We start from the raw sequence: 23772 nt of genomic DNA, 5'->3' as shown, positions 1-23772 counted from the left end.
TATGTTTGAGTTACAAATTGATTCAAAAACGTCTTCTTAACTTGAAAACTGCATTTACGTGCATTTATTAAGATTTGTGGGGAAATTATAAAACGCTTGCGTTCAACGTTCAAACATGTACGTAAAAATGAATTTAAGATAATTTAAGTTATGCGGTTTGTGATTCTTTTTTATTTTACACAGAATTACAAGTTAGCGGATTCCTTTACACAAATATACAGAACCTGTATGCAACATGGTCCCTGCTTTTGCAGGAACGAAATATCTCTTATTATACACATAGAATAAATTCGTATTTTCTCGACCAGTATTAATGAATACAATTTAATGTAACACTAAGGTAAGATTAAGAGATCTTTTCAATGAACTTGGACTGAGTCAATCTAGCTTATTTTACAAAAGTTCGCATTTGTCTTGTCTAATACAATTGAATATTTATACACAATGTAATTCGCGTGTAATAAAGTTGAGGGTCCATGCATAGAACTTTTTCGATGCAATATATTATACAATCTTACACGTTTATACCATTGATTATTTTTACAGCAATGTTAATGAAATTTGTACAGAATATATTTTGCTTCATACTCTAAGTATGTACATGAACCGTTTTTCTCTGGCAGTTTTTAAATTTCTTTTTTGTATTGCCACACTCATTACTTCAAAATCGGAGAATCAATGTTTTGCCATGAAGCTACAATTTATACTATCGTAGAAAATCTAATGTGAAACATCGCATAGTATGAAGTTAAAATTATTATGAAAGTTACATAGTATGAAGTTAAAATTATTATGAAAGTTGCATAGTATGAAGATTGGTAGAATAGAAGATTGTGTAAAAAAGTATGGGAAACGTTTTTGATATTGCTTCGAATAGAAAAAACGTAGTCAAAATCACCACAGTGGGAAGATACGATAAATGCAGTTGAAGACTTCCTAAACACTTTTGGCATTCCTTTGGATACCGATCGATGATTTCGGCTTCTCGATTTCTTGTTGTGCTTCCCCTCTTACAGTAAACGTTACGTAATATTTTTTCGAACGATCCAGTCTTTCAGCTGGAAGAGCTATTATTTGCTTCTCTTCTCCATGTGTTACTTCCACCTGCAACAAAGATAGAATTTTTTGTATAGTTTCTTAACGTAATTTTTAAAGAAACACGCACATTACTCATATTATTTTTGTTCAAATAAGTAAGCACATAAGGATTTCATTTGACACGAACTAACTTGATTTGAATCAAGTATTTAATTACTTAGTATTTAATTATCGCACTAATGCAACTCTTGCATAATTATTTTCAGTTTAAATGACTAGATTTTACCCTCATTTGCCCCTTTCCACGGCTCTCTATCTTCGGAAGAAGATCCGCTTGTTCTTGGCCGCCTCCACCTACTGCAATTATAATCTACAATCACAATAGGGAAACTGATTCCTTTTGAAAGTCATTTGGATTGGATTCTCGTATTCAGCATACCATTTCGGAATTATTAATCATAAAAATAGTAACATTCCTTTAAACTTTTCGCGATTATGTATATGTCTCATGGATATTTTTTCAAAAAAACGTTGCGAAACTTTTGTGTATAAAAATTTCTTATGAAAAAATTTTCTATTATTTCCCAACTTATTAATTATTTAGAACGTTAATGGTGGAAGGTTGAGAAATATTATTGAAATGTTATCATATCAAACGTTGATAATTAAAAGAAATTAAAGAATACAATTAACATTGTATAAATTTTCTTATTTGACTACTTCACGTATAAACGTCTGAAATGGAATCCTGAAACCTATCAACTATGACAATGCACGGAAATAACGTACGATATGTGTACGCTGGGAAAGAAGTGTAAGCACTAGTGGCGTGATGACAGCGGTGAGTTTTTTGGATGCATTGCTTCGCTTCCATACAGAAGTCTGGAGTTGCTGGCCTTTTTTGAATCTTCCTGAGCTGATCGTACAGGAAGGCCTCGAAGTGTCTAGTAAGAAATATTAATTACATTTTCATTCACAATACTATAAAAATATACGCTAAGTCAATTAAGGAATCATTATGAATGGTTTTATAGTGTGGCGGATCGGTATCAACAGGACGCTGACAGGTCGAGGCATCAACGCGGCGCAACACCTCCCGGGCGATCCGCTGGTACCAACCGCCAACACTAGAGGGCTACGACGACAACGAGTCTGTCTAACTCGCTAGCGGTCGAATATACGAGCGATTGATACAAATACCGCAACTAGCGAGACTCCCTCTAGGTCTAAGGCGGGGACTACCGGGCATAGCCTTACTGACGAGTCCACCGGTAGTCCCGGGACGAAACGCAAGACTCTCTTTTCATCCGCCACAATAGCATCAGTAAAGTAAACAGCAGCAAACGAGTCCTATATATAGACTCGATAGACCGTCATGTTATTCATATGATACTTTTAAAAAAATGGGTTTTAAGACAGTCGTTACAAAAAATGCACAGGCACATAAAAATCAAAGTGACACAAAAAACGATCTTCTAATTGTTTTAAACAGCGTATTTTTTTATATTTAGAAAACAATAACCTGAACGTTAAGGGTTGATCGTATTTTGCCACACCAAGGGTGGGTCCAGACATCCCAGCTTTATGGAAAGCATCCACCTGAAACAAAGGATATAATTCAGTGTGATTTTAGATCCTGATTAAGTATTTTGAATTAAATAAAATCTTAAATTCCAATTAAACAGATCAATGCGTAGATTATGTTGCATTACATAGGGAGAAATAGGCAGGATTATTACTTGTCTCTTAACCAAAACTTGTTCATTCGCTCTGCCATGACGTATCTGTAGTCTCTTCAGTTCCATCAGTTGGAAGAATATCTTTCTTTCCAAGTGATATCGTCGTAAACTGATTTGGACATCTCTTATTATGGTGTCTTTGTTAAGGGATTGTTGCTTATCGGTATTTGGACAACATTTCATGATCCTTCTTCTCGGTATCCGTGATACCCTAGGGCTGGGTTCTATGCCACTATCCCTGCCGCCGCTGTCACGGCGTTGTTTCCCTTGCAGTCGACTGACTCTACTTTCCTGAGGACTTTGAACTCGTGTCAAACGAGTTCGAGTACCGGATTGCACCTTTGTGAAATGAAGAGAAAAAATAATTGGTTACGAGAAAACAATCTTCTGGTTGCAATGTTATTTACACAATATGTATTACAATACTATTGTTGATGTGTTGTTTGATATGGTGAATCCAATATTACGAATTAATGTGAATCTATTTCGTACTAAAATATGACATTAAATAATGAAATATTCTCGATGGTAAATTTGAAAAAGATGGTCAAGGCAATCTTTTCATTTTCACAAATTTCTACCACTGATCGATACGAATAAATACGAATGGTACTCGCATGTTGTTATTGACATTATAAACATTTAATTTTCAAATTCACGCACAAGAAGCTTATTTTATCTTTTAAACCGATTATACATATTTATACATATACAAAAATTATATTTCATATTTTTATATTGGGTGTATAGTAAATGTCACATTGAATTGCATCATATTGATTTCAGGGATGAAATAAACTTGCAAAAATTGAAATACGGTAAATAATGAAATTTTCCCCATTAAATATGTCACAAAGTATATTGTAGGGAAAGACGTAAGATCCACCGGGTTATCTCCAATCTCACAAACGACGAGGAAAGACTAAATACTATTTCTATTCTACTTCTTCTACCATCAGAATTAGCCTACTTGGGATAACGAGTCGGTCGCCGAAGTCCTGCAAACATCATGTCCAGCTCGAGACATTTCTTCCTCGCTCGTGCTTGGCAATACCCTGATGACACCCATCTCATTATCATCCTCGGCTTCCGTCTCGTGTTCTCCGTCCTCCCCGATAGCGTCTCTGATCTCCTTGTCAATCTCCTCGTCCTCTTCGTCCCATTCTGGACTCTCAATCACCGCCACTATAGCGCTCCTATCTGGAGAACGTTCTTCTGAACTTTCGAACAAACATTTTCTTACCGACGATCGTCCAGTTTGTCTAATTTTTCCCGTTGACGGTCTCGAGCGTCTGGTTTGCGCCGATTTCGGAGAACTCGAGGAACTTTCGTCAATATATCGAAAGGTCTCTACTAAAAGCACGGCAAACGGTATAAAGACACTCATGGAGTGGTTTCAGTACTCACCTGTCCCCAGTGCGTCTTCCATAGGATGTGTCTTCACTTTTTTAGCTTCGTCTTCATCCTTGTGATCTTCTAAGTCGGACTTTGCAGGAGACGAGTCTTGAGCAACTTCCTCCTCGTCGTAAATCTTTCGTTTCGTGGCAGTTGGTGTATCTGCGCTTAACGATTTGTCTTCCATTAACGCAGAGTCTTTAGAGGATGAGAAATCGACAGATTTTCTATGAGCAGTTTGTTCCTTCTCATCCGGTGACTCCTTGCTCGAGCTTTTTGTTAAGACGGCCGATGTGGCCTCTTTCGTTTGTACCCCGTCAACAGCAATTTCATCCTCCTTCTGCACTTCTGACGTCTTCTCTGCAACTACTTTGCTCGTTTTTTCCCTGGACAATTTCATGGAAACGTTTTTCGTGGAAGATTCGCGCTTCTTACCAAATTCTTTCCTCTTTTGAGTCCCGCCGCTCTTTTTGGGACTCTCATCCGACTTCGAAGACGAGGACTTTGATCTTCTTTCATCGAAAGACGCTTTTCTCTTTACGGTTGCAGATTTAACTTTTGATTTACTTTTCGTTTCTTCCGACGCCGACTTTTTCTCTTCTCCTTCTGACGGTGAAACGCCTTCCACGGCTGTCCTTGGTGTAGTGTCCTCTTTCTCTAAACCTATTTGACTTTCCGGACTTCCAGATTTGGTCGCTTTCTCCGAATCTTCGTGGTCCTTCACTAAGATCGACTCAGACACGTCCGTTTTCTCACTACGCGTCTCTTTATCGAGATTCTCGTCAGGTTTTGTTCCAGATGACGCTTCGTCTGATCTGGAAACGAGATCGTTTTCCTGTCGGCTCTGGTGTCGTTGATACTCTTCAGAATCCAACGTGGGACTTTCCGACTCAATCGGCTCGCGTGCATCTAACCTGCCTGGAAAGAGGACTCTACAGAAAATTGGCAGAAACTTTTTTTAAATAAAATCTACAGGAAATTAACAAAAATGTTTCTTTAACAGTAAGTTACAGTTTCAATATATTATGCATAAAAATAAATACAGTAACAATGATATTGACATACTTACAATCCAGCTGTTATTCCGTTTAAAGTCTTACCTTTCTCGCTTTCATCTTTCCTCTGATCTTTTTTCTTTGCCTCATCACTAAACGAGGTCTCGATTTGATCATCCTGATCTTTTCTCGTGTGGTCCACGGCTTTCGTGTCTTCTTTCTCTCGGTCTGATTTTACATCTTCCTTCTCTTGGTCCCGTTTGGAATCTTCCTTCTCTCGACTCTGCTTCGAGCCTTCTTCTTGTTCAATTTTCTCTTGTGCAACCTGCTGTCTCATTTCTTCCACATCTTTCTTCAAACTGGCAGCTTTCTGCACAAGATCGGTACGTGATGCGTCACTCTGCTCTAAAATATCGTCCGCTTTGCCTGAACTAACGTCTCCCGCTATTTCTTGCATCTCGATCACTTCCGTTCTTAATCTGTCGTCGAAGGTGACTTCCTTCGAAGCTTCCGCTACGGATTTTGGCGTATCTGGACCTTGATCTTTATGGACCATCGCTGTCACAACGACGCGTTCCACCGTTTCTTGACTGGTGCTGTCGGTCACGTCTCTACGATATCGACTTTCAACGATGTTCCCTTCGTTTTGCTTTTCCTCGTCTATCGATGTTCTAGGTGTTTGTTCGCTGTGAAGCGTTGATTCTGTTGGTCCTTGTTCTTTGTCCAGCGAATGCATTCGATCGGTTGCACTCTCGCCATTGTCCGATGTTTTCGATCTGCTGGATTTCAATTTCCTTCTGGTGCTCCTGTGAGTCTTTGTGAATTTCGTTTCTCTTGAACTTTCCCTGGGTGTCTTTGATCTTCTTCCAGATACCACCTTCTCGCATTTCCTCTCCAAAGATTTTCGTACCACCACCACTTCCAGGCTATCGTCGCTCACGCTTTCGTCGTCATCGCCTCTCTTTGAACCCTCCGTTCCATTAGTTTTGCTCTCGTCTTTTCTCGAATCGAATTTTTGCTTCGACGTGTCTTTAGCGCGTTCGTAGCTGCCTGACTCTGAGGATGATCCGCTTGAGTCGTGTCTGGATTTCGACGATCGTTTTTTACTTCTTTCCCTTCTCAATTTTCGATCCGTATCATCTTCTTCGTACCTGCAATATGTTGTCGTGATTATTTATTTAAAAGTGTACTTTGGAACAAATAATAGATTCGTTACTATTCATATTTAAAGTTATGAATAAATTGAAATCTCATCTCTGCAGAATGATTTGACATTTTATCATTATTTTAAGTTTTCCGAATAATTAATAGTTTCCGATTATGATAGTAATTAAATAAAAAAGATTATATTCGTGCGATTTGAAAGTATAATTTGTGAAAGTTTCAGTTTATGTTTTAAATATTACGTTTCGATTTCTCAATTTCCATACTTTCGAATTTGCAAATTCTTAACCTGCAAACCATCAAACATTTAGGTTTTTAAGTTTTTGTATTTCCAAAATTCCAATCTCTTATACTTTCAAATTAACGAATATTCGCGTTTACAAATCTGCAAATTTGCTGCATTTAAAAATTGTCGAGTTCTTTTTGTGTTTTTTCTAAAATATAAAAAAAACGAAAACGGCGAAAATAAAAAAAACTTAATGCTTAATAAACGTAAATGAGTATAAGAAGAATATAATTATGAGAGATATGACGTTCGAGGAGAGACGTCAGGCTTTCGGGATTTCAGTGTTGCCAATATCAAAACATTGCATTGCTTGTTTCATTTGCTTTATGCTGTTTGTCTTCCTACGTTAACGAAGTTTGTTAGTTTTACAGATTGTAAGTGAATCGTGGTAGCGATGTGGCCGGCGGTGCTTTTAACGGAATATTTTGTAGCTTGTAACTCGAGTGTTTGGCATCGGATCAGCGAAGGCTTTTGATCACCGATGCTGCACTGCCACGTGCATCTCCGTCGAAGCGCACGTCGAGCTGTCTGTCTTTTTCCTCTATGTCTCCCTGTAAGATCGTGTTATATTTCAAAGCAAGTCTACTGCACTTAGTATTTGCATTTTCCTTCGCAAGTTGTTCGTCGAGTTCACTTGCACTGTCATAAAACTTAAAAATTTCTAGTTTTTTGAAATGAAGTACGTTAAGATGAATTTACGAAATATTTATTTGCAGGTATAGGTTATTTTCGGTGTAGCACGGAGAAATACGAAAGTGCGGTGTCTCTCCCGGGCACTTGAGATAGGTGCTGCACTTTTGGTCGGCATTCACACGGCGGCCACAACGACACTGCATCAGTGGATGCTAAATGGGCTTAAATGATGCTTTCAATGTTTAAATTACAAAGAACATGCATCATGTACGATATTATGTGTAACGACAGTGGAAGAAAGAAGAGAAGACAACTAAATGGCAACTCGGGCAAATTACAATGAAAGACAATTGCACTGAAAAACAGAAATAATAATAATTTCATTGTACTTTATAATTCTATAAAATAAAAATACGTTCTGTATACAAATTTCGACTATATTAATGCATAAATTTATAGAGACTTGTTTCTTGGCACTTACAGTGTTTTCTACAAGCACTTTCCAACTAGCATCAAAGAATTTTGCAGTGAAGAATATAACGAGTGAATGTAACAAGTGTAAATTTTGAGTAGTACATATTAGGCATTGGAAAAATATAAATATGCGTATGTATGCAATAGGTTGTCCAAAAAGTTTCTTTCATTTTATAAAGAAATAATAGACGCACAACATTTTTCGTTTTATATTATTTTATTGAATCATTGTTCTGTTGGAACAAAATGGATCTATTAATGGTGCATCTATTATTTCCTTATAAACGAAAGAAACTTTTGAGGCAGCCTAATACATCTACTGTACTTCAGTTTCCGCAACTACGCGGTCAGTCGGTGTCCCTAACCGACGTGTTATTCGAGGAAACACCGTATGTAATTTAAAAATATCTTACCGTGCTGATTCGCTACGAGCTCTCCTTTGATGATCTTTTTTCGAGGATGACTTCGATAATCTAACCTCTTCCTCGCTGAAGCTCCGGCTATCCTGGCGCGCCAACTTTCTTAAATTTCCTCTTCGTCGCGTTCTCTTCTTAATCCATTGCTCCTCGTAGTATAATTCCGGAAGTTTGCAACTACGATCTTGTCTACGGGGACTGCTTTCCGTATCGGTGCTGCTATCCAGATGCCTCATTCGCAATTTCGTTGAGAATACTGAAATCGATTCGATAAAAATGAAAAATCCAAAAAGTCCGAATCAAACTATTATGGAAATTGCTTCGAAGGGAAATTGGTAAAAGTTGCAGCATTTACGAACGAAAAATTTGTTGTAATACGAAATCGATTATTTGGTAAAATGAACGTACTTGTATTGGTTCTTAAACATGCAAGTAAGTCGGATATTGTCATCAATATCATCATCACCAATATCATTCCTTGAGAAACATTGAACAATTTATTCACAGTTCTACGACAAGTTCCTGAACATTTAATTACGATTTTCTGATAAATCTTATATAATCTAATCATGATCTCCTTTGACAAGTCTCGAACAATTTATTTTCAATTATTACAACCGCCACTATCACCACAATTACTAATCGCAATTAGTATTATCACAACAATAATGCTTTCCACTCTTTCACTATTATCGAATAACTTTTCAATAATTCACACGTGAACGTTCTAGGATTCTCAGACGACTGAAAGAATTGTAAGATAACTTTCTTGATTCTCAGTCATACTACACTACCACAGTCTTGCAGCTTTCACCACTAACAACACGCATTTCTGCCATGTATAACCAAACCTCTTGTCAGAAATCTAATAAATATTTTAACGTAAGCGATATTTTTATATAAACATTCAATCTCTTTGCACATCGTCCTATTCGTATCTCACCGACGCATCACTTCCTTTGTCAAATCACAGCCGCATTTAGCACGTATCACACGTAGCAATCAACAAAAGACTTGGGTACATCGTACGTCTTATGAAAACGACATTTCTGTTAGAATGAAATGCAAAATTTTACTACAGAGTTGTTACTTTTTATGTCGTTTCTACATTAGGGTAGAGACAGTTGTTGTACATGTATATGAATATATTATAAGTAATGTAAAATGAAAAGAGAATATTATCGCATGCAATGACAGACGAAACCCTTTGAGATAAGGAGATCAACGTGGGGGTCACTCGATAACATCATCGATAGGATGCGAATGTATCGGATGGCTCACTTAAGCTAAACGATAGGTTAGAAATAGAGATATTCATTAAGATATAAAAGCTTCAACAGCGTGTGAGAAGGTCCCTAACCTCGCAAAAGGATACGATAAAATAATTGTATATAATACGTACTAATAAGCTTGTCACAAATGTGCATAAAGCTTGTACCATAAACAGGAAGTGATACATCAGATTTGATTACGGTATAGTACGACAAATATGCAAATTACAACTATCTCGTACCGGTATCTTAATGGAGATTGTCATTCGCGTGCTATTAATCCTCATTGTTACAACGAATTATCAAATGTCCCTAGAAATAAAGTTATGAAGAAAAAGTGGCGGTTTATAAGAAAAATTTTAACGCCAAAATGTCTGATATTGCGTCTTTGAAGCTCATAGCATAGAACATAAAATTTTTTCTACGCATAATACATGTTATAAGACTTTTCTTATACTTAATACACTTTAAAGCATTTTTGTAAATAAATACGTATATACCTGACCTGACCTTTATTCGGCACAGTTTTCTGCATCTTCAATTTCTGTGCCGTAGTACCACCGTGCATTTGGATCAATTTCGCACAATCCCTGTGTCCCCTGTAAAGCGCCGCGTCCAGAGCTGTCATCAGATTGCCTTTGCTAGTTCGGAGAACAGCATTGATCCTCGCGCCATTGTCCAGAAGAACCTTGCACACATCCAAATGTCCGTGAAGTGCAGCCACGTGCAAAGGTGTCTTGCCATCTTGCGTGGCAACGTCCAAAGTGCTTGGCCGTTTTTTCGCCAACCATTTGATTAATTCGATCCTACCGGAAGCAACAGCTTCATGGGCGACACCGGTTCCTCGTACACTTCTCGCGTAAAGAGAACCACCGTGCTGGGCAAGAATCTTCAAGGTTTCCAGTTGTCCTTTCGCTGCCGCACAAAGTGCTGGTCTAAAATATTTCAGATTTTTTTTAACTTTGAGCTTTCTTTGTATTTTCGTCTAAGCTGGATATTTTTCATACTCTCGTTTGATTTAGCTTTTCTCTTATATTTCCTGGAAGCCAGATATTACATATTTTAGCTCACTTCCATTTATACATTTATTTTAACTTTATAACTGCTCGAGTCACATTCCTTAGTTTTCATATCTAAAGGCAACGTCTATGTATGTGAGTACATCGTATCAGAAACGTGTATCATTATTGATAATGACAGTCTGTCTATATGTAGTATCTATAGACTGTCTGGTATTGTCTATTATTATGTATGTACGTATGTGTATATGCAAGATAATAGTGTCAATGCACCCTATGACCTATGAATTTTAATACTATAATACTGACAGGACAAAATTAATGTTGACATAGATGCAGTATAGTCTGTAGAAGAAATACAGTAAGGTCATAAAACTGGTTAAGGGTAGATTATTGGTAAAGTATAGGTAGGCCGTAAAGAAAATAATTATAAATTGAGGCATTTTGAGAGACATAGGGACCTAGTTCAAGACGCTGTACGTATGATGTGAATCATCAAATGGTATAGTTGAAAAATTGACCTGTTTTTTAACGTTACAGGAAAATAAAAATTATCTAAATTACAATATAAATATAAATTTTCTTATTATTTTATTTAGATATATAGAAATATAAGATTTCGTTGAGATCTAAATTTAATCAGAAGATAATTTTAATAACAACCCTTCCTAAAAAGTTTCAAGTGTATTTACTGAAAACTTACTGAGTTATGAATGCACTCAGTTTAATAAACCCTGTCTTGAGAAAGACGTTCTAATTTATGACCTCACTGTTTTGAGACCACTGATTAACCGCGTATTCGACTACTACCAAAGACTCTCGAAATAAAAATCTAAACTTCTATCACTTTTGTCGTACATGAAATGCCCCAACAAATCTTTCGTTTATGAAGCTTTTACCATAGAAAGCTAGAACGAGTATTCTCTGAGAACTATGCACATCCAATCTACTTAATAGATTAGTGAAAAATAAATTTCCTGTTTTAATTGACAGTCTCGTTAATATCAATACAATTTGTTTTTTATTTTAACCGACAAAATTGTATCATAAAATTGAAGTCTGTGCTTCAATGAACATTCGTTCCAGCTTTCTACAGTACTTACGTTCTACCCTTTCGATCCTGCCGATTCGGATCGGCTCCTAACTTTAGAATTAAGGCTGTGGCATCAGCGTGACCAAGAGTGGCAGCATAATGTAGGGCTGAACATCCATTATCGTCTACGTGATCAGGGTGAGCACCGCAGAGATTCACTAAGGCCTCCACGCACCTAGCGTGACCTCTGGAAGCAGCGCAATGAAGTGCTGTCAGGCCATCCTTGTCTGCAGCTCCTGCGGCAGCTGAGCCACCGGCTCTGTATTTTAATTATTGCTTTTAGAATCATTCGTCTTCTTTCTTCGTTGAACATATATCGAAAAACTACTTCCTACCCGATTTTGATGATTTGTATACTGACTTGGGAAAAGATGGAAGGCATCTCAACTCTATGGATATATTTTCTTCTTTCCTTTTTTGGGTTCGCCGATGTATTCGAAATCGCTTGACCAATCGGGATGATTCGTTTTGCCTCGTAAGGTATATCCTCCCGCTGATCTCGGTAATAAGCTTTTCCGGATTTATTTATTGCAAACTATTTTCCTTCCGAACAATCTAATTTTTGTTTTCCTATTTCAACAATTTTTATCAACTTTTACCTGTACAGAGAACCGTCGGCCAGGCTTAGTTTTCGAGATGTTCATAAATGCTGTCGGTAGGTACTATTACAGTGAATTCTGCTTTTAATTGTACATCCATGGCAGCGTATGCGCGTCAGTATTGCTTCACGGCGCGGCGGCTAGATAAAATGACGTCTAACCTTAATGGAATGGTTGTCTGAGAAAAGGATGTATGTTACATTTCATAAAATTTACAGGGAACGTAAAAACAATTCATTGTTCACTGTAGTAATAAAAGAAGCAGCTGGTGTAACATACAGCATTCTTCCACTTTGTAAAAGAAGTATTAAATTAATAATGAGAAAGTAATTTATTAATTGAAAACATAACATTGGGTATAAAAGTCATTATTTTTGATATTGGCAAGTAAATTTTTGAAAAGTCATAAAAATAATTCTTTTTTTTAAACGTACTTGGTAATACGCCTTTCTTCCACTTCTTCGCTACTGTTTACTCTCTTTTCAACTATAGCAGCTCCTGACCTCTAACGTCATTATTGGGTACTAAGAACGTTGCCAGAGATCTTCTACATCATATTGGGCCTTATTCCACGGAAATTTCTTAGGTTTAGATTAGGTGTCATTTTATCTGACCGCCACTGTGGAACGGCCGGTAAACAATACTAACGCATACCTTGCTACGAACGCACAATTATAGGCAGAATTCTCTATAGTGATACCAACAGTTATTAGCAAATATCTCAAAAATCAAGACCGACTGTGATTTATATGTATAGGAAAAAGATATTCAACATGCCGAGGTTAACAACACATTTCAAAATCATCGAAATCGGAGAGGAGATAGTTTCTCTGCAGTTCCACCATATAATATGTAAGTAGTTTCAGAATTTCGATACATATTTGTCACTCATACATAGTCGGATCGTTTCTAGATCTCACAATGAATTAATTATATATTACGGTACTTTCGGGATCTTGGTACGTTCACATGCAATTGTAGTTGCATAGTTTCGAGATCTCGATATGTTCGCACGCAATCGGATAGTTTCGAGATCCTGGCGAATTTTGTACTTTCGAGAGCCGGCTCGATCTCGCCCGAGTTTTGCCGACCCGTTCCGAAGCACGAAAGTCTCATGAATTCGAGAATCAATTAAGGTATTTCATACATTTTACGATATAAATATTTAACGTTGCAAAATTCAATTCTAATCCCAGCGACGTCACTTACGAATGTGTTACTAGTTTTAAAAAGAATTATTTTCTCAAATTACCATTATGTATTGTTAAAATTTAAAGCGTCATTCTTTGCACGATAAGCTACCCTAAAATAGGATTGTTTTCGGCGTTAACGTTCAACGACAGTGAAAGACCGCGTATTCGAGTGAAATCAAACTTTACCTCGCTAAAGCCAACACAGCTTCCACGCTACCGGCACTTGCCGCCCATAGAATCGGCTGTCTTCCATCTTCGTCTTTCGCGTTCACATCGGCACCGAATTCCAGCAGAGTCTGGAGAACTTTTAAACCAACTTTCTTAGGTACAGCAAGTTCCGCAGTCGCAGCTGCACCACAACATTGAGCGGCATAGTGAAGAGGAGATCCTCCGCGAAGATCGGGTGTGGATGGCCGAGCACCCGCCGCTAACACCAAGCGAACACATTCTGCTTCCCCGCACACTGAGCAACAAATAAACATACATTTTTATTTCTTTATCGAGTTTTCAACTTTGCATGTGTTTATCCCGATATAACTGTTTGCTAACAAGCCAAATTTCTGAAACATTTTTCAGAAGATATAATTGGGAAGATAGCAATTCAAGGTAATTTAGTTTTTAGAAACAGTTATAATGTTTCAAGAGATTCATTGCTTACATTTTTTGTACTGCTTATCGAAGTAACCATTAAATTATTTTTTTTATTACTTTCAGTTTCAAGCTACTTATTAAAATGCACATAATGTATTCTGTAATGATATTAATAAGAAATAAATAAATATTTTCATGACTATTATTAAACTATATAATATCATTCGTACTACAGCAATTTAAATAAATTTAAATTTTAAATTTAATATATATATTAACTTCGTAGGCCTTTCGCTTTGCAAATGTCGTAATAAACTACATAAGAGCTTGGATTAAACATTTTGAACGATAGGTCTCTGTTTTTATACTAATAAATTTAAGGTGGTTAGTTATTTTAAATATAAACATATAAATAAATTTACTATGCACATTAAACTAGCAATGAACTTTTTTCGCTACAATAGTAAAATCAAACCATTTGGTAAACATTATGTTGCAAGAATTAAAAATATCATTATTATGCGTACGCATGTAATTTTTTATTTCTTGTTTTCTCTAAACAAATTGCCATCCAGTTTCATTTTTTGCCAATGAAAAATGCAAATCAATAATATTAGCAGTTATTATGCAATACATGTCAACTTTATAAAACATATGCAAAGAGATGTTTCATCTGAATTATCATCATCTATGAAGTTGCTAGCAGCAAGCAAACTAATTTTTATGCGAAGTATTTTCTTGAAGCCGTCGCCTTTCTAAGAAAAAAATATCAACAAATAGTGCGTATGTAAGTAAAACAAATCGCGTAGTATAGACTCAGCATTGGTAAGATAGACTTCCTTCGACCATAGTTCTGCTTGTCTTCGATAATAGGCTCGCAAGATAGCATCATGTCCCGCGTGTCCGTATTCGGAACACTCGAGTAACGTTACAAGCGATAAAGCAGCGACATCGACAAGTAGGTCGGAATATTACTTGGTGAGAAGTTGCCTTTGTTGCGTCCGCGCTTGCAACTCGAGGCGTTCGTGAATTACACAGATGCGACTCGTCGATAGAGAAAACTTTCTTTTTCGTACCGTAAATCCGACAGACGAACGTAATACATGGGCAATTGCGGTGTACGGCTATAAATCTCTGGTCATTTGAATACACCAAGGACGACTATGGTCAATCTCTCGGTTTATCTCGGCGTGGGTCTTGCTCGCGTGTTCCTTAGAGAACCGGAATGACGTCACCAGAACTGACCCACTAACCTTACCTGACCAATACTGAACCCTTATTTTATCGGAGATTAGTAGAAAAGATACGCCCTGTAATTCACAGTTTCCGCAAATTCTAAGGAATCGTTACCGAGCTCGTGTGGACGTTTGCGATTCGACCTTTCATCCGGCAAAATTAAAGCTGGCTCTTTATAAGCCAATTTATGCCCACTTTCCACCGCGGACTTAAACGACGCTTTGGCTAATCTTGATCGCCAGCGTATTCTCTGACCGTAAAATTACCATTCACGCAAGATGTAGTTATTGTAAATTAAATATTACATGCAGGGTGTATCGTCGTCAGTGTTTGAATGAGCAAGAAAAGATTTCATACAGAGTGCGATTGGAAGTATAGAAATGTACAGGTAAGGACTTCTTTTACGCGTGTAAAGATAAATGAAAATTATAGGTTAAAATTTTTCCATTCGAAGGTTGATTTCTCAGGAATGGGTTAGTCTCGACTTTGAAAATTCATTGCATACATATCATCGCCTTGCTGGAAGTGAGTGACTCTATTAGGAAAGGATATTACGCGGAGGAAATTCTTTCGGAATACAATTTTTCAGGTGTTATAGGAAATGACTAGTAGCTTGATTATTTAACGATGGACAAATTTTGTTTACAAATTATAGTAGTAATCTTTGGATTTCTAAGATCTTTCTAAAATATCTATTATATAAATATATGTAAGTTTGTATTGTTTATACTGTTAACGAAAAGGTTAGAACAATCTTTGAATTATGATATTCTTGTTATATATTGTAATTTTGTATAACATAAAAGAATGTTACTCCCATCTTCCTTTTGAATTAAAATAAAACACTTGCTTGGAAAAGATGGAACAAATTTTCTTCCTTTATAAATCATCCTAATAAACTAAAACTATGATTAATATACGCTGACTACATTACTAGAGAATCTTTTTAGAAAATATTTGTATGAAATTTTAAATACACCAGCGATATTCCAGGTGATAGGCGGAACACCATGTATAAAATATTGTTGTCTACAAAGAAAGTGCCATGTACAATGTGTCTAGATTGTCTCGAACCGCTCAAATATTTGGAAAAATATGAAAGATAGATAGATGTCAGACAAAAATTGCAATGCAGCGAATGATGCGAAAGACAGAAATTTGTAGCGTTTTAAAGACCTCCAACCTACATAAAGATATGTAGTAATGAAAAGTCGCCGTATAGTCAAATACACAAGAGTACATTTTTTTGTACCATTCATGTTTCCCAAAATAGTTGAGCGATTCCTGATAAACCGGGCATACTGTATGTACAGATTAAACGTAAAATAAGGAGAAAATAACGGGTAAGATAGAGTGACCGATAAGGTTAGGTCGATTGATTCGAAGTATGTACACATCTAAGTGATTTCCAAGACACACTTAAACTTTTCGGTAAAATACGTAATTCGAGTGTATGGTGTATGTACGTATATGAAATGCATCAAGAGTGCCACGCAATGAAACAATTATGAGCCAATTGCAAATAAGGCTATTTAGAGAGTCCTTGGCCAGAGTTATGCATTACTAATCGTTAGAACGAAATTACAACGAAACAGATCGAAATATACGAAACGCGAATACATGGAAAGGTAGAAGCAATAAATAATAAAAGAAATGCATAAATTGATAAGTAAATGTATATATATATGTGTGTGTACATATCGTGCAGTAATAGTTACACTCGTATGACGCTAGTGTAATCGCTAGACTGCGGATTTTTATGCGCTTAGGTACGTGAAATGTGAAACGTAAAAATCCATAGAATGCAGATAACGTAAAAAATGTCACAATGACCATTACACTATTCAATAAGGAAAATAATTCTCTATCTACGTTACGTTCTTTTAATCGTATACAAGAAAATAGGAATCTGCATAAATATCCTCAGTCTAGTGATCATCGATCGTCATAGCGTTAAGGATTAGTGATCATGAAAATACCAGTGGCCCAATGAAGAACACTGTGTCCCTCCAGATCCCTGGCATTCACGTCGGCGCCGTTTGCCAATAAAACAGCCACTAATTGCGTATCACCTGCGATGACAGCCAAATGAAGCGGCGTGTGTCCTTCTGCGTCTGGTGCATTTACCAGTTCCGGTGCCGCCGCCGCGACGGCACCTGCGGTTCCAGCGTCCATGCAATAGTGAAGTGCGTTCCTCAGGGTACGATCTCTGTAGCCAATCGTCTCCTCTTGCTCTCTCAACAGCCTTAAAACCCTGGCTCTGTCGCCCTGTTGGCAAGCGTGCATCAAAGGCGTGGCGCCGATTTGAAGCACTCTGGAAAAGTTGAACGACGCCCTTTACACGTCGAAAGGAAATCTCGCGGAAATAATGTACGAGGGTCGTAGGAGAAAGAAAATATATTCACGGAACTTGTTGGAGAAATTTCAAGCAGAACGATCCTTCCTATTTGCCGACGTTTCGCAACCGCGACTTCTTCAAACGTTTTCTAACGATGCTTCAGCTCACGCGTAAGAATCGAGACCCTGCTGCTAAACAGCGCAGCGGTTGAATAAATGCATGCATCGATCGCAGGGGAAAGTGTACCTGTAAGGCCTTTTTTTCTGATGATCCTGATACCGTACGGCGCTGGGCACATCACGCGACCACTGAGTTCCAGGCGTTTTCTGCCTCTGACGATGATTCCTGTATGGTGTCAGCGGGGGCAAGGACACGTCGGCCACACTTTTCTGCTGCTTCGGTTTTGGCTTCTCCTGGACCTTCAACGGGATCGGTGGAGTCTTAGTGTCCATGCCCGTCTCTGCCACCGGTTCACAATTGGTCTGACCTCGCGTGGAAACATCTTCCGCCCTCTCGGCCGATCGAATTCATCGCGCCGAAGAGAATGTCCGGTTCCTCTACCCGTGAACTGGGTCAGCCCTTCGAATAAGATTCCATGTAAACTTTGTCCGCGTCAGCGAATACGAATTTTTAACAGATTCCACGCAATCTTTTTGCGTTATAGTTTCTTTGGTATTTAAGCGAATGCGCGTATACAGGGTGGTTGGTAACTGGTGGTACAAGCGGAAAGGGGGTGATTCTACGCGAAAAAAGAAGTCGAAAATATAGAATACAAATTTTTCGTTCGAGGCTTTGTTTTCGAGAAAATCGACTTTGAATTTTCGCTCGGTACGCGTGCACTTTATCACGTCTCGTTATAACGGACCTCATTGTAGATCTTTGTCTCGATGGGAAAATTTAAAAAAAGAAGAATAATAAAAAAAATTTTATTCTATATTTCCGACCTCTTTTTTCGCGTAGAATCACCCCCTTTCCGCGTGTACCACCAGTTACCAACCACCCTGTATATGAAACGAAAATCGGAGTGTGTACTGTAAGCTGTAAATTTAAGTTGCTTTCTTGTTGCGTGTAGATAGAAGATTATGTTAGGGTTATTAAAAAAAGAAAGATTATTGCAAAGATTTGGAAAATTGTTTTCGAGTCAGGGAAACCTTCTGTTTCATAATAACTCTGATTTATTTGGTTGAAGACAGACGATTAAATTCCATTACAGTGAATTACGAACTTTGTTTCTCAGGGTTTGTCAGAGGTTTCCTTCTCTGTGTTTTTAATTTATATTATTATATTATTATATTATAATTTATAATTAAGCAATCAAATTGGACGTCTTGATTGAAGTAACAAGTAAACAAATGGATAATTAAAAGCAACAAATGTAATTGGAAAACCCATTGTTATTAGGTATAAAACAATTGTTGAAATACCATTGCGCTTAAATAATTGCATGATCATAAATAAGTAATAAAAGTTAACGCTATAAAATTAACAATAAAGAAACTACGATAATTACGTCATTAATATTTAATAGTCTTTCATGTCACATAAGTATCCATTATTCGGTTATTATAAACGTGTAATTAATGTACGTTAAGGTATAGTAGCCAACAACGAATAAGAACTGATCGTGAATGAATGAGGGCATTTCCTCGGCTATCTGATGTCTCTGCCACATTTTTTACAACCTAATTCTAGCACTGTCCGTTGTTAAATATTGTCTGGCTGAAAACGCTTTAATCAGTGCGCGCCGGGAGTAAACACAGCCACTGCGTGACTGACAGCGAACACCTTACAGTTTACAGCAATCGCAACAATAATCGCTACAGAACTACTCACGGACATGCCCGCAGCGTTGCCGCAAATCCACCAAATTTGACAACGCTGCGACGCGACAATGTGAAGATTTCTATGCAGATTTTTCTAATATCCGTAAGTAAGTTTCGTCGACATCGATCGTACGGAAAGTTTCCGTTTTCCAAAGTAAAAATAGCGAATAGTTTGGATAATGATTAAATTGATTGACACCGAGACCTCGTTCTCATACGAAACAGCCGACACGATCGCAGATCCCATCAGAAGTTTATCACTAAACTCGACCCGAATTTAAAGCTCGGTTACTGACCACGTGGTGGATTGACCAGGTCACTCGCTGCCATAGAAACCTAACGCCACAACACCTATCACTCGTCGAGAGCTATTATGCCGGGTTTCATGGCAAGGTCGACATATCTTCAATTTTCGTTTCTTTCTCCCCTACATCGTTTCCCCCGCCGTGCGATTAAAACGTGCGATAGAACTCGCAAGACATTGAACGACCGATAAAGCGTCTCGCGCTTGCTTCGTCGAACGACGAATTCAAATAATTGGAGAAGCGAAAAAAAAATATTCGAGTAACTTGATCCTTCTACGTTTCACGGATATTTCAATGTCGCGTAAAGTGGTATAAAAAATGGAGGAGAAAAGGAAACGAAGGGAAGCTTGTTCATTTCACACGCTCCTTTCTTATCGCGAAGCGATCACTTTCCACGCGAGGCTATTATTACAGTCGATATTGAAATTTGAAATTTGTATCGTTTTGCTTAAGCGTTCAACGACGTAAGCGATGCTCGTTTTCTTACGTATTGCGCGAGCCAACAAACTCCGTACGCTCGTTCTAACTCGTTTTAGGCTGCAAGAAGCGCCATAAGAGACGAAGAAGGCTCGCGTAGTCCGAGTATACGGCGTATAATTTTGGAAGACGTATGCGGCCGTGGAAAATAGAGCGATATGAATCGATTGATCTTCAAGGGAAAAGAAGTTTGATAAGAAAACTAAAGACGAGCAGCTGTGCACGCTACTGGCACAGTAGCACTGAACGAAATTGACTCTACCGGACGTGTTGACGAGTGCCCTTGAGTTTCGCCGTGAAACAGGGCAGTCTAATTTGAGTGGACTATGGAAAGTACGAAACCCGATCGAATCTACACTACAACCTTGATTACGATCACAGCGAACCACAAATTACAGCCACACGAACTTTAATGACATTCTACTCAGAAAGAAAGTTTACTCTATGCAGAGCAAGATTAACAGATCTCTCGTGTCGTTGAAAAGCGAGACTTTAACGAAGCACAGAGGATAGATAGACGTTTCAAATTTCAGCTTTGATCGCTGTTGTCAATGAAACCCATTTCTACCAAATTGGATCATTTTGACAGATCCGTCCCGTCACGCTCGAAATGCAGAAAATCGTTTCCTAACCTATACATGCATCATCGAAAATGCAATTTGCTCTGCACCTCGAACAGTGTTACCATCGTTCTTAAACAGCAGCGTCTACGTTCCTAACCTGTTTCCCGTCACGTGTCACGCTATCGTGGAGGTGGAACCAGACTTCCAGTCAGTTTATAATGTGTGTAACGGCATGGCAGAATCGATAGCGGTTTTCAAGTAACGATCTATTTTTCCCTGAAAATTCTACAGAGGAGAAAGATTCGTCCTGGCGAGATTCGTTTTTATCAGCGACGAATCGATCCAATCATTCGACCATCACTTCGCACGGATACTTCTATTGCTCGGTGCGTTCAAAAAAATGATGTGTTTGGTTGTTCGAAAAGTTTCTTTCGTTTCATAAGATGATAATAGATGAATGACAATTTCTGTTTTATATTATTATATTGAATTGGGTGTGATCCATTTCGTTCTATTTCTATTATTATGTCCTTATTACACTAAAATTATTATTATTTCCTTATAAAACGAAACGAAAAAAACAGGTTAGGTTTCAAACAACCTAATACGTCCAACAGCATGCCGATCGTAAGAATTTGAAATAGTTTTAATTTATATACTATTTTTATTTTACTTCATTTAATAATATTTAAATACTTGAATAATTATCGCCAAGGATTGGCTTCATGTGCCTTTAGACTCTAGACGAGCGGCGAATCGCGATAAAAATCGATTTCAAACTAAGAAGAAAGTACTATCAAATACATAGGAGCAAAGAAAGTATTTCCTTTTAAATTCATTGAATAGCCGTTCGTAGAAGAAAGCTCTTCGTATATTTTTCAAATTAACATGGTCACGTCAGCCTATAGAATATTAATACCTCCTTAACCTAACCTTTAATTACATCATAACGATGGGATTTTTTAAAAAATTAACCTTGTAAATAAATAACACATTTTATTTTCTATTCTTGACATATCTTCGCACAGTAGAAAAATCTACTGCTACAAATTCTATTCTTACGTTTACTTTCATCTTACTCGTTATTTATCACCATATGAACTATGCCTAATTATTTTAACAATTATCCTGCCGATTGGTCACTCGTATCGCGAAGATTCAAGATCATAGAAAAGGATCTGTCAGTATCGGCAAACTTGCAAACGCGTGACTTATGAAATTCCGCTAGTAGTGTCAGTTGGATCGCGAGAGAATTCAGAAAATTCGTGATTGGAGAGAAGTCGAGTCATCGTAAAAGCGTCACGCGTATCGACGGAAGGAAAGCAACTGGGTCTAGCAGGTAATGCAACACCTTGCAAGGAAGAAAGTAAAAGCGGCAAGAAACACGACATCTCTACAACGTTATGAATATAGTGAGCGCCAGCAAGAAAAGTGCATTCTACATTCCAAGAGCGTTTCTGCTGGAGTACTGAATCAGCGTGGTGCTGTGTAACGAAGTGGCGAACGTTTAGTGATATCTATACACACGTACGACGAACCCACGTGCACGTGTTGCCGTAACGCGGCGATGACTGAAAATCGTTATTTCGTTGATTCACCGTGCCGCACGTCGATCGTTATTGCTCCGTTAATAATTCGCGGAGGCCTTCGTTCCTTCGTGATGGCGCGTCGTTAATATTTAATGATAACATCTCCGGTTTCACGTGAGTTTACGTGCGCTGCGCAGTAACGTCGTGAAAACGTTTGATTAATCGCGTTTATTGGTGACCAAACTGATCGTTGGCGATCGTCGATCGACAATAGAACACGAAAACGATCACAGTCGTACGAACAATCATGAGAATCGATCTGAAGTAAGCGGCAAGCGCATGATCGAGGTAAGAGGAACTTTTAACTCGAACTCATAGTTTCTAGTTTCTATATTGTTCTCGCTTCAACAAACAGAAAAATAATGTTGCTGAAAAGACTTTTGCTCAAACTCGAGATGTTGTTTATTAACGTTAGAAAAATACGATCGGAAAGAAAGAACGAAGCGCAGTTCAGACTTATCCTTCGATTCGTTGCGTGCTTATTTGAGAAAATTAATGAAAGTGAATGTGAGTTGGTAGTATTAGCGTGTTTGAAGTAAATCGAGTAGCTCCTCTTCAGATAAGCCCCGTATCGTAAGCGTACTTCATTGATGAATATGTTATCCGGATCTCGTCTGTGAATAACACGTAGAATAGTTTGTCGTGGAAAATGTGCGAGAAATTATTTTTAACACGTGACAAGCAGGACGCTAGTTTGAAGATAAATATAATTGACGAAGCTGACAGATTGCATATTATAATTGTTAATGCGGGAAAATTAAAAATTACGTCGCATGATTTAAACGTGGCGGCATATCAAGATTGTAACGATAGGGATTAATAAATATTTTCATATTAACTTTTTAACATTATATAAATCTTCATTTTATATAAATATTATATACATAGTTTTACAGTGTTATGTTATGAAAAATGTAGATGTGAAATGTATGACTGCGTAAGTATGTAGATATGTGGCCATCTACAACTGCTTGCTGTGCGATACACATGTACACTGTCTGTCGGTGTAACAACAGTCGTCTCGTTGCTCACAAATTCCATTAATTTTACTTCTTCTATAAAGCTTTCGTCTATAAAGTTTTAACGTGTAACTTAAAAAATGATAACGTGCCTGAAAGTATATATACAAATGTATATTTATCATACTATTAAAATTACGTGTTTTACTCCGAACGTGAACCACCGTGTCTGAGGATTACACGTGCGTTTCATTGCCAGTGATAAGGTTTGAATTCGATAGAGAGTGCCGAAAGAGCGAATAATATGGGACATTGTTGTTTTGCTTAGAACTTACTTTCTGAAAAATTGCGCTCCCAGCTTTTGACTATTTCCCATTGCGAGGTGTAATCTTGAAAAATGTATTTGTCACTGATCGACGCATCATCCACGAGGTTTCAAGAACTCTGAAGCGCACCACACGAGGGTGGGACGCGCACTGACATCCCTTTGATACCGCGGCTAGTTAATGTAAAGGTTGCCTAGTTACCACCGTCTCAGTAACGTATCAACAGAGGCAGAAACACTTATATGTCTCT

The 23772-nt window shown here is 37.7% G+C and overlaps 1 protein-coding gene across 6 annotated transcripts; it reads right to left on the bottom strand.

The window, feature by feature from the left end:
* Positions 1–146: 146 nt before the first annotated feature.
* LOC117235977 (ankycorbin) lies at positions 147–18159 on the bottom strand. Of its 6 annotated transcripts, none has more exons than XM_033498518.1 (15): positions 17727–18159; positions 17122–17456; positions 13502–13778; positions 11534–11782; positions 9922–10346; positions 8138–8396; positions 5273–6318; positions 4608–5090; positions 4185–4538; positions 3748–4130; positions 2778–3116; positions 2561–2637; positions 1828–1982; positions 1325–1395; positions 147–1104 (listed from the first exon to the last, which is right to left on the bottom strand). In XM_033498518.1, exons 1-15 carry the CDS (start codon positions 17930–17932, stop codon positions 937–939), a joined length of 4827 nt encoding a protein of 1608 aa, XP_033354409.1. In that variant the 5' UTR covers positions 17933–18159; the 3' UTR covers positions 147–936. The 6 variants fall into 6 exon arrangements, with proteins under 6 accessions (XP_033354409.1, XP_033354410.1, XP_033354411.1 ...); XM_033498519.1 differs by having other exon boundaries at positions 4185–4532; positions 17727–18158; XM_033498520.1 differs by having other exon boundaries at positions 1325–1408; positions 4185–5090.
* Between the last annotated feature and the right edge of the window lie 5613 nt (positions 18160–23772).

The sequence above is a fragment of the Bombus vosnesenskii genome, unplaced genomic scaffold (genome assembly GCF_011952255.1).
Source record: "Bombus vosnesenskii isolate JDL3184/JDL3185 unplaced genomic scaffold, Bvos_JDL3184-5_v1.1 scf7180000013336, whole genome shotgun sequence".
In the NCBI taxonomy this organism is placed as follows: Eukaryota; Metazoa; Arthropoda; class Insecta; order Hymenoptera; family Apidae; genus Bombus; species Bombus vosnesenskii.
This window is presented reverse-complemented; position numbering and strand designations above follow the sequence as displayed.

What these genes read in the sequence shown, in the direction of transcription:
- LOC117235977 (XM_033498516.1), bottom strand. Translation starts at nt 17,932, where the DNA reads ATGGACACTAAGACTCCACCGATCCCGTTGAAGGTCCAGGAGAAGCCA. An exon ending in GCTGTGTTGGCTTTAGCGAG is followed by an intron (nt 11,783 to 13,501) that starts GTAAAGTTTGAT and finishes ATTAAAATACAG; the next exon opens with AGCCGGTGGCTCAGCTGCCG. An exon ending in AAGTTTTGGTTAAGAGACAA is followed by an intron (nt 2,638 to 2,777) that starts GTAATAATCCTG and finishes CCTTTGTTTCAG; the next exon opens with GTGGATGCTTTCCATAAAGC.